At 41.9% G+C, this 18833-nt stretch overlaps 1 protein-coding gene across 2 annotated transcripts in view; it reads left to right on the plus strand.

The window, feature by feature from the left end:
- The first annotated feature begins 11217 nt into the window (after positions 1 to 11217).
- Positions 11218 to 18833, plus strand: part of DPP8 (dipeptidyl peptidase 8) — a 67741-nt gene continuing 60125 nt past the window's right edge. For both annotated transcript variants that reach the window (XM_055319841.1, XM_055319842.1), the window contains exons 1-2: positions 11218 to 13255; positions 15850 to 16119. In XM_055319841.1, coding sequence (XP_055175816.1) covers positions 13219 to 13255; positions 15850 to 16119 — 307 coding nt within the window. In that variant the 5' untranslated portion in view covers positions 11218 to 13218. The remainder of the gene's footprint in view (positions 13256 to 15849; positions 16120 to 18833) is intronic.

Here is an 18833-nt window from a genome sequence, read left to right on the forward strand (position 1 = left end):
GCTGCGCTTGCGCAGTGAAGATTGGGGGCGGGGGCGGCGCGGGCTCCCGCGGGAGGGGGCGGGGCCGGGCCGCGCAGAGGCGGGAGGAGGCGGGGCCTGCGCCCGTGACGCCGCAGCTTGAGGAGGCCGCCGGGGAGGTCGGGAATCAGCAGGTGCATGCGGGGCGCTTTGCCCTCCTCCCCCGCGCGATGCTTTAAGACAGGCTTAAAAAAGAAAAGTGAGGGATGCCTGGGCGGCTCAGCGGTTAAGCGCCTGCCTTTGGCCCAGGGCGTGCTGATCGAGTCCCACATTGGGGCTCCCCTGCTTCTCCCTGTTATGTCTTTGCCCCTCTCTGTGTCTCTAATTAATATATAAATAAATTCATTTTAAAAATGATGCAGGCATGAAGGACTGATCGGCGTGGGACTGCTGTATCTGGAAGGTTCTATCGCCTCTTAATTCGGCGTTTATTGAGTGTCTATTAATTGCGCTGGGCTTCAAAGCTAAACACTGGAGCGACAGCAGCAAGAGACAGTTCCTGCCTGTCCTGGAATCCTGCAATTGCAAACATAATAAGGACGATGATGATTATAGGGGAAGCACTGTGGGAAGAGGATGGAAGGGTGTTCTAAAGAGGGGAGATCTCCTAAGCCTAAAGGCTAGAGAGATTTTTAGCGTGAACCCACAGAACTTTTTTTTTTTTTTTAAGATTTTATTTATTTATTCATCAGAGACACAGACAGAGGCAGAGACACAGGCAGAGGGGGAAGCAGGCATGCAGGGAGCCTGATGCGGGACTCGATCCCAGGACTCCAGGACCACGCCCTGGGCTGAAGGCAGGCGCTAAACCGCTGAGCCACCCAGGGATCCCCCGAGCCCATAGAACTTTATGCGTGATGGAAATATTCCATTCTGCGCTGCTCCGTATGGTAGCCACTAGCCACACAAGGCTTTTGAGTCCTCGAGATGTGGCTAGTGAGAGCGAGCAATTGAATTTTCTCTTTTATTTACTTCTAATTCATTTAAACAGTGACATACTAGCCACTATCCTATTGGACAGAGCAGGAGACTTGTCTCTCTTAAAATAGGAAACCCAAAGTAGATACAACACTAATTAATGTCTCATTTAAGCTATCTCGTCTGTATCCACTTTCATTTTTGGGTCTGCTACGGTGAGGAATTTAATAGGAAGCGGCATTACTGTGAAAACCAGAAGTCTGGGACAGAAGTGAAACTTATAATTCAGTTCCGTTAGCCCCCTTTTGTTTAGCAAAGTGCTGAGCAAAGGGATCCAGAGATGAAGAGAAATGTTGTGTGCTCTCCGGAAACATTTAATTCAGGGGGTGGGGAGTATAAAATATGGGAGCTTGTATATGGTGAATGCACTGAGCTTACAAAGGCAGGAAAGTGGGAACTGAGGGTTTTGGAAACTATGGGTGGACATTTGAGAGGAAATCCTTGAGACCTGGACAATGAAATGTGAGGAGGAATTTGATAGAGGAAGAAGCAGAGGTAGGATAGTGGAAGCCTGGGGGCAGGAGTCCAAAGGTGAAGAGATATGGAAGGTTCTGTGTGCTGGGGGTTAAGGGCATGGAGAATAGAAGTCACCCTGAATCTAGAAAGGCAGATAAAGAGTGAATTAGGAAAGTCTTTGTTTGCTTCAGTGAGGTGTTTGTCCTGTGTCCCACAGACACATAGAGGCCGGGGAAGTTTGTTAAACTGGCAATTAGCCAAATCAAATATGTGCTTGGCAGGACGACCTTTCAGAGAGGAGGAATTGATAATAGGCAAACCAGTTGGAGGTGATGCAATCTGCTGGATATGGGATAACGAAAACAGTAAACTTGATAGCCTTGAATTTTAAAAATAGAATATTTTTGAAATGCTAGAAGTGTTTTTATTGCATTGCCTTTAATACAATGCAGATCCAATATAAGGCACTTTAATAATTGAGGTATACAGGAAATGAGCAAATTTTAAATGTTTAAGCTGAATTTTTACTTACATTTATACCTGTGTAATTAATTACCATCTAGAGAAATCTGGAACATTTCCAGAATCCCAAGGGTTCTCTCATATCAGTATACCTTTGCTTTCCCTCCCTCCCTCCAAAATTTCTATTCTGACTTCTATTACCATAAAGTAGATTTTGTCTGTTCTTGAATTTCATATAAATGGAATGGTTTTTGTCTCTGCAGTGTTGTATTTCGTTGTATAAATACACCATAAATTATTGATCTATTCTCTTGTTGAAGGACATTTGCATTGTTTCCAGTTTTTAGCCATTAAAATAATGGACTGCAATGAACATTTATGTACCTATCTTTTGATATATAAATGTACTTAATTCTCTTGGATAAACACGTAGGAGTAGAAATGATAGGTCATAGGGTAGGTATATGTTATACTTTAGTAGATAAGCAGAATTGCTTTTTATTTTTGTTTTTAGTATGGTTGACACAGGATTAAGCAGTTCTGATCAATTTACAAACCTGCAAGCAATGTTTCAAAGTTCTAGTTGCTTTATTTCCCTGGTATTTTCTGTTTAATTTTAGCCATTCTGGTGGTGGGTTTGTAATAAATGGTAAAAATCATTTCAAATCAGCATACTTAAAACCTGAGGCTTATCAGCTGACCTCCATACAAGGTAAAAGCTATTGATAAGCGAGAAGATTGAATTTTGCCTCAGATCCTCCATAAGAAAGATCCAAAAGGAAGAGGGCCTATTCAGCCTGGTTCAACTAACCACGGTTAACTTACTGGAAGCTTCTCTTGGCCTGAGTTTCCATATCCATCAAATGAGTTAGAGTCGGTCCTTTCTGATGATCTTATTAGCTATTTCTAAATTTTCCTGCAAAAAAAAAGGCCAGTTTTTATGGACCCCTCTCTCCAGGAGAAATCCAGTAAGAAAAAAATTGAAATAAGGAAATGAGTAGCATCCGGGTAAACTATAAAACTAAAAGATGGGAGAGAGCATAAAAAGGCAGAGCCAGGTAACATTGCCAAGCTAAAGTAAGTAAAGCTAAGGTTTTTATGATAATACTAGTCAAATAAAAATGCAAATGAAGCACTGTGTGTCCTGCCTTCTGGATGCAGCCTTCCCATCCCGAAAAGCCAGGGCCATCTCTCTCTTCTCAGGCCACAGGAGGCATTTGCTGAATACTTGTTATGGATGAAGCACATGCTCAGTGCTTAAAGCTTTTTTCCAGCCTTGGATAGGCAATCATGCACATTCTCCTTGTTCACCTTTTTAAGAATCTTCCATTCCTGGAAGAAGTTTTAGAAGATGAGCTGTAGAATTTGGCCGTTTTGTGCCTTACCCTGAATCAGCCAGCTGAATATCCTTAACCAAAATCCTGTTTGTCTATCTAGACAGCACAAAGCTGAGAGTAGAGAGGAAACTCACTGGGTCAGCCCAAGCGCCTACTGGGACGTTGTCTGAACCCAGCTCATATCCCTGTAACCTCCTAGCTATCCCAGAAGGGTGGGCACTGCAACCAGTCATTGACAGAAAAAAACTTCCCCTCTGTCTCTGTCTATCTATAGTTTAGAAAAATGTGCAAAATGACCCCATCTCAGGCTCAACCTTTCTTGGGTATGGCAAGTGGCCTTTGCACGCTATTCAGTTTGATCTACCTGATAATTCCTGACCCTCTGAACTGCCTGCATGGTTGCCAGGTGCAGAGAGTTGGTATGCTACCCTTTGTGTAAAACACAGTGGAAGAGTAGAAGAAATAATCATCTATCTATATGCATTTATTTATATATCATAAAATATTACTGGAAAGTATATCCAAGTAACAATTAACACCAGTTTCTTGTGGAGAAGGAAACTGGGTAATAGTAGAGGACCCATATAGTAGAATTTTTTAAAATTTTTTTTAAATTTTTATTTATTTATGATAGTCACAGAGAGAGAAAGAGAGAGAGGCAGAGACATAGGCAGAGGGAGAAGCAGGCTCCATGCACCGGGAGCCCGATGTGGGATTCGATCCCGGGTCTCCAGGATCGCACCCTGGGCCAAAGGCAGGCGCCAAACCGCTGCGCCACCCAGGGATCCCCAGTAGAATTTTTTTTTAACTGTATGTCTTTCCATATGTCAAAATTTTGGAGTCATGTGGTAATATTACCTACTCAAATATTTAAATATGGAAAAGAAAATCAATAGAAAAATGCCCTTTTTTTTATTATTGGAGCTTGGTTTGTACTATGCTCCCAAAAGGTACAAAATATGAGGGAAGTGGAAAAAAAACTCAAGCCCACCATATCCTGTAATCAGCTTCTATTAGGTGTGTATTATATGCTTATAATCTATTTCCTTAACTAGATTGTAAATCTCTCTAGAACACAGATTGCTGCCTTTTGGTATCCTATAGCATCTAGTGCAATGTGTTTCAGAGAGTAGATGCTTAAAATATACTTGTGGACAATAATGCCCAGTGCTAGAAAGGTTTTAGTGAAATTGGCACACCCATACTTAACGTAGCTAAGAGCCATATAAATTTGTGGATCATTTTAGAAAGCAGTTGTGCAATATGTAACAAGAAAAATGGGATGTTCAACTGATTGGCCTAGTAATTCTCTTTTGGGCATTTTATTTTAAAAACAGTGTTAAGAGTGGCATCTGGGTGGCTAAGCCAGTTAAGCGTCCAACTCTTGGCTTCGGCTCAGGTCATAAGCTCAGGGTTATCAGATCAAGTGCTCAGGCTCCACGGTCAGCATAGAGTCTGCTTGCGATTCTCTCTCTCTCTCTCCTTCCCTCTGCCCCATTCTCTGCTCACTCACTCGCTCACTCTAAATAAATAAATAAATAAATTTAAAAAAATAAAAATAACTTCAAGAAAGGAGGATGTGTATATGAAGACGTCCAAGAGTTACATGGTATAACATTAGAAATTACACAAGGAGAATGACCAAATGAATGGTAGTATAACTACTAAAGGGAAAAACAATACAGCAATTCAAAATGGTGAATTAGAAACTAGCAATATTGAAAATGTTTATGAGGGCAGCCCAGGTGGCTCAGTGGTTTAGCGCCACCTTCATCCCAGGGCGTAATCCTGGAGACCCAGGATCGAGTCCCATGTCTGGCTCCCTACATGGAGTCTGCTTCTTCCTCTGCCTGTGTCTCTGCCTCTCTCTCTCTCTCTCTCTCTCTCTCTTCTCTATTCTCTCATGGATAAATAAAAAATATTAAAAAAAGAAAATGTTTATGAAAAAATACAAAAATTCCAGTTATGGGGGTTCCTCATATGGGGGTTCCTGGGCTGGCTCAGTCAGAGAGCATGCAATTCTTGATCTCTGGGTTGTGAGTTAAAGGCCCATGGTGGGTGTAGAGATGACTTTAATAAAAATTTAAAAACTTTTAAAAATTCCAATTGCAACTTTACACAATGCTACAATACAGGGAGGTATTTTGTGCTTTTGTTTTCCTTCTTTACCATACTTGATCCTTCCCAATTTAGGGGGCTAGGATGTGACAAGCCCTTTTGCTTTTCTGCAGTTTTAATGATGGGAACAGAGAACAGAGACATCAAATTTTTCTCTCTCTTTTTTAAAGATTTTATTTATTTATTTATTTATTTATTTATTTATTTATTTATTTATTATGAGAGAGAGAGACAGATAGAGGGAGAAGCAGGCTCCCCACTGAGTAGAGAGCCCAATGTGGGACTTGATGCCAGGATCCTGGGATCATGACCTGGGCTGAAGGCAGACGCTTAACCAACTGAGCCACCCAGGTGCCCCAAATTCTTCTCTTTAAACCTGGATGCACATGTAAAACAGAAAATATATGGAATGGGGGGGATGGACTAAATGGGTGATGGGTATTAAGGGGGGCACCTGTGATGAGCACAGGTTGTTATATGTAAATGATGAATCACTAAATTCTACTCCTGAAACCAATCCTACACTATATGTTAATTAATTTGAATTAAAAATTTTTTAATTTTTTTTTATTTATGATAGGCACACAGTGAGAGAGAGAGAGGCAGAGACACAGGAAGAGGGAGAAGCAGGCTCCATACACCGGGAGCCCGACATGGGATTCGATCCCGGGTCTCCAGGATCGCGCCCTGAGCCAAAGGCAGGCGCCAAACCGCTGCACCACCCAGGGATCCCCTGAATTAAAATTAAAAAATAAACAAAATACAATAAAATATTTGGGATAATATGTAGACTTAAAAAAATAAAGTCAAAAGAGAAGTAAGGGACTCTGCTCAATGGAATGTACACAAATGATAAACCTGACTTTGGAGTTCAGTAAAACCCCAGGAGGATTTTTATAAAGATTGACTGATTGATAGTTTGATTTAATAAAGATTTTATTTGTTTGTTTGAAAGCAAGCTCATGGGAGCATATAAGTGGGAGTAAGGCAAAGGGAGAGAGAGAGAGAGAATCTCAAGCAGGCTTCAGGCCCAGAGTGGAACCAGATAAAGAGCTGAGATCATGACTTGAGCCAAAATCAAAAGTAGGATAATCAACCAACCTAGCTACCCACACACCCTGAAAGATTTATTTATTTATTTATTTATTTATTTATTTATTTATTTGAGGGAGAGAGCTGGCAGAGGAAAGGGTAGAGAAAGAGGAATAGAAAACCCTCAAGCCAACTCCCCACTGAGTGCAGAACCCAATATGGGGCTTGATCCCAGGACCCTGAGACCATGACCTGAGCCAAAATCAAGAGCCAGCCGCCTAACTAACTGAGCCTCCCAGGTGGGTTTTTTAAAAAGGAGCAGGGGAACTAAGGGAGTGTCCTTGAGAAGGAGCCTGAATCTTGCCTTCACTTCCTCTTAAGGGAATAGTGGATCTCCCCTCGACACTCATGAAGGTTTAGGGATCTAGAGAAAGAAAAGACCTGTGCTCATGCCCAGGCATTAGTGCAAGGCCCTAGAGAAGCAGTCATCTAGTGGAGATAAAGGTTGAAGATTGGTAAAAGGGCCCAAGGCTTTCTCAATGTGGGTAAAGCTGAGGGAGAATTTGTGAGAAGGGCCAATAACTGGGCAGAGAGGAACAGAACAGTGTGAACTGCCAACTAGAGACTAAGAGACAACAGATCTCATGATCTGTTAGGTACCTCATGAATGGGGAGAAGGTCATACCCGAGGATTAGGGGGTATGTTTGTTCCCTACTGCAGCCATAACGAGATAGCACAAATTGGGGGTGGGGAGGCTTAAAACAACAGAAATCTGTTTTCTTACAGTTCTGAAGGCTAGAAGTCAAAAATCAAGATGCTGGCAGGACCATGCTCCCCTGAAGTTTCTAGATAAGAATCTCTTCTGGTGGTTCTGGTAATCCTTGATGTTCTTTTACTTATGCAAGATCATGCCAGTCTTCACCTCTGTTGTCACATGCTCTTCTCTGTGCATATACCTGTTCTTATTTCCTCATATGGCCTTCTTATAAGGACACCAGTCAATGGATTGGGGACCCACTCTACTCTAACATGATCTTACCTTTACTAATAACATCTTCAAAGACCCAATTTCAAAAAAAAAAAAAAAAAACCAAAGACCCAATTTCCAAATAAGGTCACTTTATGAGGTTCTGGATGGACATGGATCTGGGAAGGACACTATTCAAACCAGTACAGCTGGGATGAAGGAAGTTTTTAAGAGATCCTGGTATAGAACAGGGACTGGCCATCATCTCCTTCACCAGGACGGATATGGAATTGAATGATTGACTTTGCCTGGAATTAATCAAGATTACACTTTCTACTGTTAAGTGAAATGGGCCATGTAAATACAGGTTGGGTTGAATTATGGAAAAACTTAGGAAATTAAATGTAGTACAAATCTGTATGTGGCTTGAAAATATTGCTTCTTCTACATATGCAAAATATGTATACAAAACAAAAAAATTATGATAGGGTAGTGGAATGATGAGTGGATCTTTCTATAATGATTTCAGAATGTTGTGTTCAAATTAGAAGAATGATGCTTGTTGTTGTTTGGAGGTGATACAGGTAGCGCTATCCAGCAGGACTTTGAGCATGCCCCTCGGAAGCCAGAGTTCCCAGATTTTTCTCTTCCTGTGATTTGGGTCTTGCTCTAAACCTACTTTCTAGATTAGTACATGTGGTTGACTGATTGTGAAAGTTCCATGTGAGAGTTGCCAATAAGCAGCTGTGTGACTTTGGGCAAGTCACACTCCTTCTTTGGCTTCTGTTGTTCTTTCTGTGAAATAAAAGAATCAGGCTTAATCATCTCCAAAATCACTCTCAATGTGTTGATTACATGATTCTTTGATTTTAGGTGTAGGTATAGATGTAGTGTGTGTGTGTGTGTGTGTGTGTGTGTGTGTGTGTGTAAACAAAAATCAGATAGATGAGGGACATGAGGGACAGAGCCAGGATGGTCTTTCCTGGGGATATGGCCCCAGCCTCAATAGCAGATCCCTGGGACACATCCAGGGCTCATGTTTACCTTTGCTGCCTCTTATTTCCTTTCCTTCCTCCTCAGAGGAAAGGTTTCTGTTATCTTCATCATCACCATCATTCATAAATAGAATTAATAAATGGAATGCTTAATGTGCGCCAGGCATTGCTAAGCACTTTAAACACATTATATATTTCATTCATTCATTTCAGTGATGTTACTGAACTCATTTTACGGATGAGAGAAACCAAACTTAGGAAAGCCCAATATCATTGTTAGTAAGTAGAGGATGTGAGCCAGGATGCGAACCCGTATCTGGATGATTCCAGAGTGCATGCTCTTACCCATGAGTACCAGAGGGGAAGTACCACTGCTTAAAGATCATGGAGAGTTAGACACAGAAGGGCTGTCAAGGTTGGTCTCTGATGAGGCCAGTGTAGAAAACTGTCAGGGTCTCTAAAACGTAAGCCCAGATCTAGACAAGAACCTGATTGCCTCAAACAGGCACAGCTTCAGGATGCAGCCCAGATTTCCCTAAGAATGGTTCTCACTTGGCCTTGCTACCTTAGCTTTTACTCACACTTACTGCCTGCCATCCATTATGCCAGAACATGACTATTTTGTTATAAAGGTACAGATCTGTGTCAACATTGCCTGCTATTTATTTAGCCTTATGTGCTAAATAAGCACATGAGGAACTGATGAGTTCCTAGTGCAAGGCCCCAAAAAGCTGACTAGGCTTTGTCAAGCACACACACAGGCTTGGCAAGACCCAGGCCTGACTGAGTCAGCCAGTAAAGATACAACGAGCCACTTTAGATTTGGACAGTTTATTACTTACCTATACAACAAAAGGAAGAATGCATTAGGGTGCCAGCTGCCAGTAGTCCTTGTCCCACAGATAGAAACAGAGAATACTGAAACAGAAGGGGCAGACGACTGCAATGTGAGTTGTGGGATACCCAGCCACTGAAGAGCCAATTCTAGACTGTAGCTAAGTGGTTCTTATATTATTTTGCAGCTCTATTCTGACAGAGTAGGGCAGAAAACCCACACCTCAACAGAACCTGGGAGATGAGAAACTGTCAGGAGAGATTGCCTTAGGATCCTCATAAGCTTCCCATCCTCTGCCCTTCTGGAAGGATCACAAAGCATTCTGCTAAGATTCAGATAACCTTTGGTTCAAGGTCCATGAGGTTGACATGTGAGGTTGCCAGAGTACATGATAGAGATACTACCCTACAGCTTTCTCTGGTTTGAGGCTTTTTAAGCCCACCTAGAGAAAATATGACTGAAAACCAAGAAATCTGATCTAAATCAATCCATAATTAGCCAAATGACTTAACCTCTCCAGAGTTTTTTTTTTAATCCATAAAATTATATGTTTTTTTTTTTTGTTTGCTTGCTTTTTGGGAGGTCTTTTCCCTCTTATTAGGGTGTAAACTGCTCAAAGGGACCTTATCTACTTTATTCAGTATCGTAGCCTCAGTGCTTAGAACAGTGATAGGCACATGGCAGCGATTTAACAAACACCTGGTTGAATGAAATGAACAGCAAGATAGTACATCATATTTTGTTAGTATGCGCATATGCATTCAAAACCTTAAAACGCACTTTCAGGTCATTTGCAGAAAATTCACAGAGAAGTCCCAGTGGAAATGACTGTACCTTTCTTTTTTTTTTTTTTTTTTAATTTTTATTTATTTATGATAGTCACAGACAGAGAGAGAGAGGGAGAGAGGCAGAGACACAGGCAGAGGGAGAAGCTGGCTCCATGCACCGGGAGCCCGGCGTGGGATTCAATCCTGGGTCTCCAGGATCACGCCCTGGGCCAAAGGCAGGCGCTAAACCGCTGCGCCACCCAGGGATCCCGACTGTACCTTTCTTTTAAGGGAGATCAATGGGGTGGAAAAGGGCTTCAAAGTGAGTAACTACATAATGAGGTAGGGAACATGGCACCCAAATGGGCCTTTTATTAGTGCTATTATAATAAATCCTAATGACACACGCCTCTGACACATTGTTCCTTGTAATAATAGGAAAGACACGAGAGGCCCAGTTTTCCCACTGTTTTGATCTACACCTGCCACTTTCCCAATCATCCCCAGGCTCCCTTTTTCCTCTTTTTTTTTTTTTTTTTTCAGCCAATGCATGGTGTAAAATAGGACAAAAACTGCGGGTCAGGGGACCTGCTTCTGGTTGCAAGTATAGCAAGTCACTCACTTCTGTGCCCTAGCCCCCACTCTCCTCATTTTTTATGTGTTGTGACACATACGGTTTTCCTCAATTATCACTGATGTGTTACATCTCTTCTACAGGTAAAGAAAGCATGGCTCAAAGAGATTGACCCGCTAAAGATCACTAATGAGTAGGAGAGCCACGCTTTCTGACTCTTAGTTCAGATTTCTTTTCACCACGACAGTGAGCCGCTGAGAAGACCCCCCATGGCCTCGGTCCCTCCCGTCTGTCACTTCCATGAAGGGTGGGCTTGTTCCCTGCTCTGATCTCAGCGTCTACAACGCAGCTTGGCACATAGCAGGCACTCAGTATAGATTTGTTGAATGGGAAAAATAAAAGGGTAAGTAGAGACGCGCCACAGTGCGTCCCTGCGACTTCAAGCAAGTCGATGACTGTTTCTGGGGTTCATCTCTGTCCCCGTTCCCCCGGCCCCACCCCCCACCCCCCGCCCCCCGCCCCCCGCCGGCAGCCGTCCGATTCCCGAGCCCACTTCGTTCCTCCAGCCACCAGGTGGCACTGTGGCGAAGCACCCCACCCAGCAGGGAGCGGCGCCCTTCTTGGCCTCGCCGGGCCTTCGTTGGTCGGAGGGCGGGTCCCGAGGAACCGGAAGTTCCGAGGCGCAGCCGCCGCCGCCGCTGCCGCCGTTGCCGCCGCCGCCTTTAAGTGCCGTGTTCGCCGCCGGGGTTACCGCCGGCTCCGTCGCCGAGGAAGCCGCCGCAGCCGGGCCGGGAGTGGAGGCGGCGCGGCATGAAGCGGCGCAGGCCCGCTCCGTAGCACGCGTCGGGACGCTCCGGGCGGGGCCGGGGGGGAAGGTGCAGTATCCGCTCCCTCTCCTTCCCCTTCGCCCGCGAGGCCTGGGCCCCGGCCCGGCGGCCCGCTCCGCCTCACGGGGGAACCGCCCGGCGCGCTCTCCGGGGTGGCCGGCTCTGCGCGCCGCCCGGCGCGGGTCACAGCTGGTGGCGGGGCCCGGCGTGCCGGAAGAGGAAGCCGAGGCTCTGGGATTCCGAGTCCACCAACGTCCACCGGGCGCCCCGCCAGCGCCGGGTGCTGGCCCCTGGGCTTCCACGTCCGTTATCTTAATTGAGCCTCGCTGGGGTGGGGAGCCAGGTATTGCCCGGGCTTACGGAGGAGGAAGCGGAAGCCCGCACGGAGGCGAAAGGATCCGCCTAAAGTTGGACTGTGGCGGATCGGAACCGGACTGAGATTTTCCTGGCTTCCCAGCCGGTGTTTTTCGTCCTTCCTCCTGCCCCACTCTAGATCGATTCCCTTCTTGCTCGATGGCCCCTTCTCATCCTGTTTCACCCTCCACCCCGAGGGGCAGGATAGCTACATTCCCCTGCCCCCACCTCTCCCTCCACACACTTTCTCTAAGACTTGGCATCGCCCCTCCCCCCCATTATCTATCCTCAGCATTCTCTGCTGCACCTGTCCTCCTCCTCTTCTTCCCCCCTTCATAGCTTTCGAGTTCTCTGCCCAGTCTGTTTTAATGAACCTCCCAGCGGACTGTGGACCCGGAGGAGTGCAACAGCCAGGCATCAGTGAGGCATGGGGGTGCTCAACTGGGCGACTGTTTGACTCTTGGATTAAAAATAGGAATGACATTTGAGTAGGTCCAAATTCAGGAGTCCTGATGCTATTCTCTAACCCAAGATGCTCTTCTTTGAGTGAGGAGCTTGGTGCATGGGAAGGTGTCCTGACATCGTAGTCCATTGCTCTTATGCTAACATAACTTCACTGTTTTCCCTCCATTTGGCCACCACACCTCTCTCCATCATCTACCTGGGCGATGAGAGCCCAGAATTAAAGCTGATAAAAAAGTCACAAGTGTAATCACAGATCCCCTTTTCTCTTTTACTAAGCCAGAATTTCAGCCAACTTAATGCTTCCTTTTTATGGAAAAGTTACCTAATTATTTTCAGAATCTAGCTGGAAAGGCGCAAAAGTGGAATGCACTTAAAATGGATAGCACATTCTTGGTCTATGAAAAAAAACTGCTAAATGCAACTTAGTTCCCTTTCCACAAAAATGGCCTGTTTTATAATTCTTACTGGTTGTTCTACCGAGTGTACTGTCTTCAACCAGTTCAGTATGTATTATTGAAAATAGTATAAGTGTATTAATGTAAAAGCAGGCTCATGGAATAAGTGTTACTAATCATCTGTCATTTTTGAGGATTTGCAATAGCCACTGAGCAACCTCACGTTTGTGTGGCTTTTATGCTTTTTAAAGTTCTTCCATAATTTTCCTTTTAATGTATATCTAGATGTCAGGGTTTACCTTACTAGGATATCCTTTTGAGTAAATTAGGCTATATGTTCCTGAAAATTTTTAAAGGTTATAATTTTAATCTAAAATGCAGATATTAAGTAATTCAGGCATTACAGTACACCAAGAAAAATATTTCTATATCAGCGTTAAATACTACTTGAGATTTTAGAGTTAATCTTTTTGGCCACATATCCATTTCAATAATGATCAACAGCCTTATAACTTATTTCATTATCCCGGTGAGCAGGGTTGGATGGTGAGAAAAGGAAAGACTCCTGTGAGAAGAGAGCAAGATGAGCAGAGGGATCTATGCTTGAAGTTGAGTCACTTGAAAAAGATCTCTTTGAATGTGGAAGAGGTCTGAGCAGATGAAAATACAATCAGGTAGGCACGAAGGAAGGGCCTTCAGTGAAGAGGTAGGTGGGGGAGTAAAGTATATGCAGTGTTGACAATGTATGCTGATTCTTCTAATTTTTGAACTTAGAATTTTGAGAATATTTCAATATGAGGTGTTAAAGAAATCTGCAACTTAAATAATTTTGTGACACATTTGTATAAATTGCTAACATTATATAGTATATCTATCCTAGAAAATGTGGGGTATTCATTTACTATAAACAGAGTAGTAGAATGTCATTTGAACAGTAAAAATCTGTGTGTGTGTGTACAGAGAGAGACAGAAATAGTCCAGAGACCTAGTACAATTCAGCAATAGCAGGTAATTTGCTATTAATGAGTGTGAGCTAATGCAACTTTGACATAGAGATGTCAAGTTAATGGTGACTCAAGAAGCTGGCAGTAAGCCTTGGGAAGTCGGCCTGCTGAGATTCCCAGTTCTATTCCCTAGCCTTATTCTTGTGAACAGTGGTTTGGACGTGAAGTTCCAGATTTAACAGATGGGGAGTTGAGAAAAATGAGCACAGTTTGTGTGGCTTTTTCTCTCATTTGTCCTTCACTCTGTTAGAGATCAAACTAGATCCACTGACATTTGATAGAAATTAGGCCTCCCTCTAGCTTTTATTTTATTTTATTTTAGATTTATTTATTTATTTATTTATTTATTTATTTATTTATTTATTTATTTATGAGAGAGAGAGAGAGAGAGAGAGAGAGAGAGAGAGAGAGGCAGAGACACAGGAGGAGGGAGAAGCAGGCTCCATGCCGGGAGCCCGATGCAGGACTCGATCCTGGGACTCCAGGATCGCGCCCTGGGCCAAAGGCAGGCACCAAACCGCTGAGCCACCCAGGGATCCCCCTCCCTCTAGCTTTTAGATGGACAATCTTACTGTACTATACTGCCGTTTACTATCCGTGTGTTAAATAGCAGTTGAACTAAATGACTTTTTCTCTGCTGAGCTGTTAGGATTTTGATCCCTGGAGGTAAATGTTACAGGTTGGATACTTGATATAATTCTTGGATGAATTTTCTTTCTTTCTTTTTTTTTTTATATTCATTCATGAAAGACAGAGAGAGGGAGGGAGGGCCAGGCAGAGACACAGGCAGAGGGAGAAGCAGGCTCCATGTCAGGAAGCCGATGTGGGACTCGGTCTCAGGGTCCAGGATCACACCCTGGGCCAAAGGCAAATGCTAAACCACTGAGCCACCCCGGGATCCCCCTGGATGAATTTTCTGTCACTTTTGCAGTACAGTTCACTGTAGCTTGAAAAAAGACACACTATCCTGGCCACACAGTTCAGTTCATTTTGCATGCCATGATGCTCCCCTGGTGAACTAATTCACGACCCATACCTGCTAATTACTTTTTACTCTGTGGTTGGTAGTTATCCTGGACTCTTGTTAACTTGAGAAATTGAACTTTAAGAAAAGACATCATGTTAAATATACAACCATGCATTGATTCTTGTTCTAGAGGTAGTTACATAAATGTAATCTATTTCTTTCCCATATCCACAGGTTGCTCCAGAATATGTTGCTTCTTTTTGATAATTTCATGAATAGTGCATGTCAAAATATCACACAATGGCTTATGATGACAGTTCTTGTTTTTTTTCTAATACGTTACTGCTTTAAATATTCAAGTATTGTTTGAATATTGAAATAAAGAAAAATACATCCTCTTCTGAATTTGTAAAATGAGAAGAAACATCATTAGTAGATGAAATATTAACATTGTTTTGGGGTTGAACTGGAAAATTGGGTTCAAAATCAGAATATCAATAATACAAACATTAAATGCTTTTTTTGCATAAACTACTTCAACTAATTAAAGCCGCTTGAAGATAGTATCTTTTTTCTCTCATTTAATTATGAGAGTTAAAGTTACATAATCTGTAATAATAGTTACATAAATTCCGTATAGTCGCCTAAAGTGATCATGAGATAGTGATATCTAGGCAAGAGCACAAGACAAAGAAAAACGTACCAGCCATTTAAGTCTTGTTATTTGGAGTTCCACTGAAATGGAAACAGTATTTATATTATCTTAATGAGTGCCCTAGGAAGTGTATTACAAGTACCTTGTTTGCTGCAAGTTTAATACTGTTCTAATTGGTCGTGATTATTTCTGTTAACTGAAGTTCACGTTTATCAACTGTGTTACTTTTTTAAGTGCAAAAACACTTAACTCCCTTAGCACATTTAGATTCACTATTGACATACTCTTGGATGGAGCATTGCAGCCAACTGGCATATGGCCTGTTTCCTTCCAGTGTGGGAAAGAAAAAAGGAATTTTGGCAAGAGATATGTAAGGACAGCCTTTTATAAAAGTTCCTAAAGGGATTTATAGTCACAGTGAAACAGACATGACCTCATTTTTTTTTAAATCTCATTTTTAAACTGAACACAGAGAAGATGGAGCTATTACTTTTCTTACTAGGTTTCATTGCAACTGTACTGAAGAGCATTTTTTTCTTGCCTTTTTTGGCAGGGTGGGGGGAACACTATCAGACTGTCATTCCCGTTAATATAAAGAAGAAGGCAGGCCTGTGAACAACTTCATGTGCCTTATTTTTCCAGGAAAATGCAACATGGCAGCAGCAATGGAAACAGAACAGCTGGGTGTTGAGATATTTGAAACTGCAGAGTGTGAGGAGAATATTGAATCACAGGATCGGCCTAAACTGGAGCCATTTTATGTTGAGCGATATTCCTGGAGTCAGCTTAAAAAGCTCCTTGCTGATACCAGAAAATATCATGGCTACATGATGGCTAAGGCCCCACATGATTTTATGTTTGTGAAGAGGAATGATCCAGATGGGCCTCATTCAGACAGGATCTATTACCTTGGTGAGTATGAAGTCATAGTTTCTGAGAGGAAATGCTGTCTTCATTCAAAATCCAGATAGAATTGACACTCAAATTTTGTTGAGTAAATGATGGATCAGTAATGTTCCATTTAAAGGAATAAAATGCCTTTCTTTAGGAATGGTCAGATTAGGAACACAAACCATAAAACCACTCTTCAACACCTGCTACTTTCATTTTTTTAAACCAAGCCTGGTTTCGATGTCTTTTTCCTGAACCTATTCACTCCAGATTTAAGATCTGAATTAAATGTATTATGCCACTGACTTCTTTGTCTATTAAATTTTTTTAAAGATTTTATTTATTTTAGAGAGAGCATGTGAGAGAGCATGAGTAGGGGAGGGGCAGAGAGAGGGACCAGCAGACTCCAGGTTGAGCCCCTCACTGTCTCAGTCTCACAACCCTGAGATCATGACCTGAACCTAGATCAAGAGTTGGTCCCTTAACCGACTAAGCCACACCAAGTGCCTTTTGTTTATTAAATTTTTAAAAATAGGTTTACTCTTTTCTCCCAAGTTATTTCATTCATATACATATATATATTTTTAGAGATACTCTGCATTAGTCCACTTCAGTAATTATAGATGCATTCTTTTTTTTTTTAACAACTTAATACTATTTCATTGTATAATAGTGCCATATTTACCTAACCATGCCTCTAATAAGGGACATACAGGTTTTTCTATTATACTGTTACAAAAATGAGGCCATGAATATCACTTTATTAGATCATCTTGTACATTTGTGAATTTATGAATAGGACTAATTCCAAAGAGTAGAATTGCTGGGACAGAAAGTATGTATATTCTAAATTTTGGTTAATAATTGCCAACTTATCCTTCCAAGGTTATAGGGTTTATATTCCTATCAGCATTGTCTCAGAATATCTGTTACTCCACACCTCTACCAGTAGTGAGTAATCAGAGGGGTTTTTTTGTTTGTTTTGTTTGTATCTTTTCTGGTCTGACTAGTGAACAGCAATCTAATCGTAGTTGGGTTTTTTTGTTTGTTTTTTTTAAATATTTTATTTATTTATTCATAGAGACACAGGCAGAGAGAGAAGCAGGCACCATGCAGGGAGCCCGATGCGGGACTCGATCCCGGGTCTCCAGGATCACACCCCGGGCTGCAGGCGGCACTAAACTGCTGCGCCATCGGGGCTGCCCGTAGTTGCTTTTTTAAATTACTTTTTTTTTTAATTTTTTATTTATTTATGATAGAGAGAGAGAGAAAGAGAGAGAGGCAGAGACACAGGCAGAGGGAGAAGCAGGCTTCATGAACCGGGAGCCCGATGTGGGATTCGATCCCGGGTCTCCAGGATCGCGCCCTGGGCCAAAGGCAGGCGCCAAACCGCTGCGCCACCCAGGGATCCCTAAATTACTTTTTTTAATTGAGGTATAATTGACATTATATTAGTTTCAGGTGTACAATATAAAGATTTGATACTCGTATACACTATTAAAGGATCACCAAGGCAAGTGATCTAGGTATTTAGATATCTTTTATTTTACATAGTTAACAAAAAATTTTTTCTTATGACGAGAACTTTAAAGATCGCTCCTAACAGTTTTCAAATATGTAATAGAGTCTTACATAATCACCACTCTGTACATTACATTCCTATATCATTGTAATTCTAATTCCAATTATAAGTGAGGTTGAGCATCTTTTCACATATTTAAGAGACATATGTATTTCCTTTTCTCTATTTATAACCATTGTCTATTTTTTATTGGATTGTGGGTGTTTTTCTTATTAAGCATTTTTTTAAAATTTTGTATAATGAGGGAATTAACCCACTGTAGTATTTTCCCTTGAGGCTTAATTTGTCTTTTGCTTTTAGTGCCTTTTGCCATGTAGAAATTTGTGATTTTTTTTTTTTTTGATAGTTAAATTTGTACTTCTATGTAGGTTTTGGCATCCTAACTAGAAAGGCTGTCACAACTCCAGGATTATGTCTTTTAAAATCTTTGTTTTAACTTTCTATTGGTTCCATTGCTCTGTCAGATGGAGTTCCAATACTATGTTGCTGCTACTGTTATTATCATCACTTTTTATGTTTTAACTGTTGGATAGCACTAGTCACCTTTCATCACTTTTTCATACTTGACTGTTTTTGTTTGCTTGTTTTTCTTTTTTTAAAGTTTTTATTTATTTATGAGAAACACAAGAGAGAGAGAGAGGCAGAGACATAGACAGAGGGAGAAGCAAGCTCCCTGTAGGGAGCCCGATGTGGGACTCAATCCCAGGATCCTGGGATCATGACATGAGCCAAAGGCAGACAGACACTCAACCATTGAGCCACCCAGGCATCCCAGTTTGCTTATTTTTCTGTGAGAACTTAAAATTAGCTTCTATAGCTTCTTTCTATATGCTGTTTTGGGATTACATTATATTTATGGGTGGGGTTGGGGAAAATTAACAATCTTTAAAATTTTGAGCTTTTCAAGAAAGTTGTATGACTTTTCATTTTTTCAAGTCTTTTTTTCTGAATCCTAATGCCTTAGTGTTCAAGTCTATTATATTCATCTGAAAGTTTTTTCTGTATAAATCCTTTGTTTCTGTTTAAACACCTGGGTGGCTCAGCAGTTGAGCGTGTTAAAAAAAAGGTTTTTTTTAAAAAAAGATTTATTTATTTGAGAGCACACACACAAAAGAGCATGGGCAGGAAAAGGGACAAAGGGAGAGGGAGAAGG

This window comes from Nyctereutes procyonoides, unplaced genomic scaffold, assembly GCF_905146905.1.
Source record: "Nyctereutes procyonoides isolate TBG_1078 unplaced genomic scaffold, NYPRO_anot_genome, whole genome shotgun sequence".
NCBI lineage: Eukaryota > Metazoa > Chordata > Mammalia > Carnivora > Canidae > Nyctereutes > Nyctereutes procyonoides.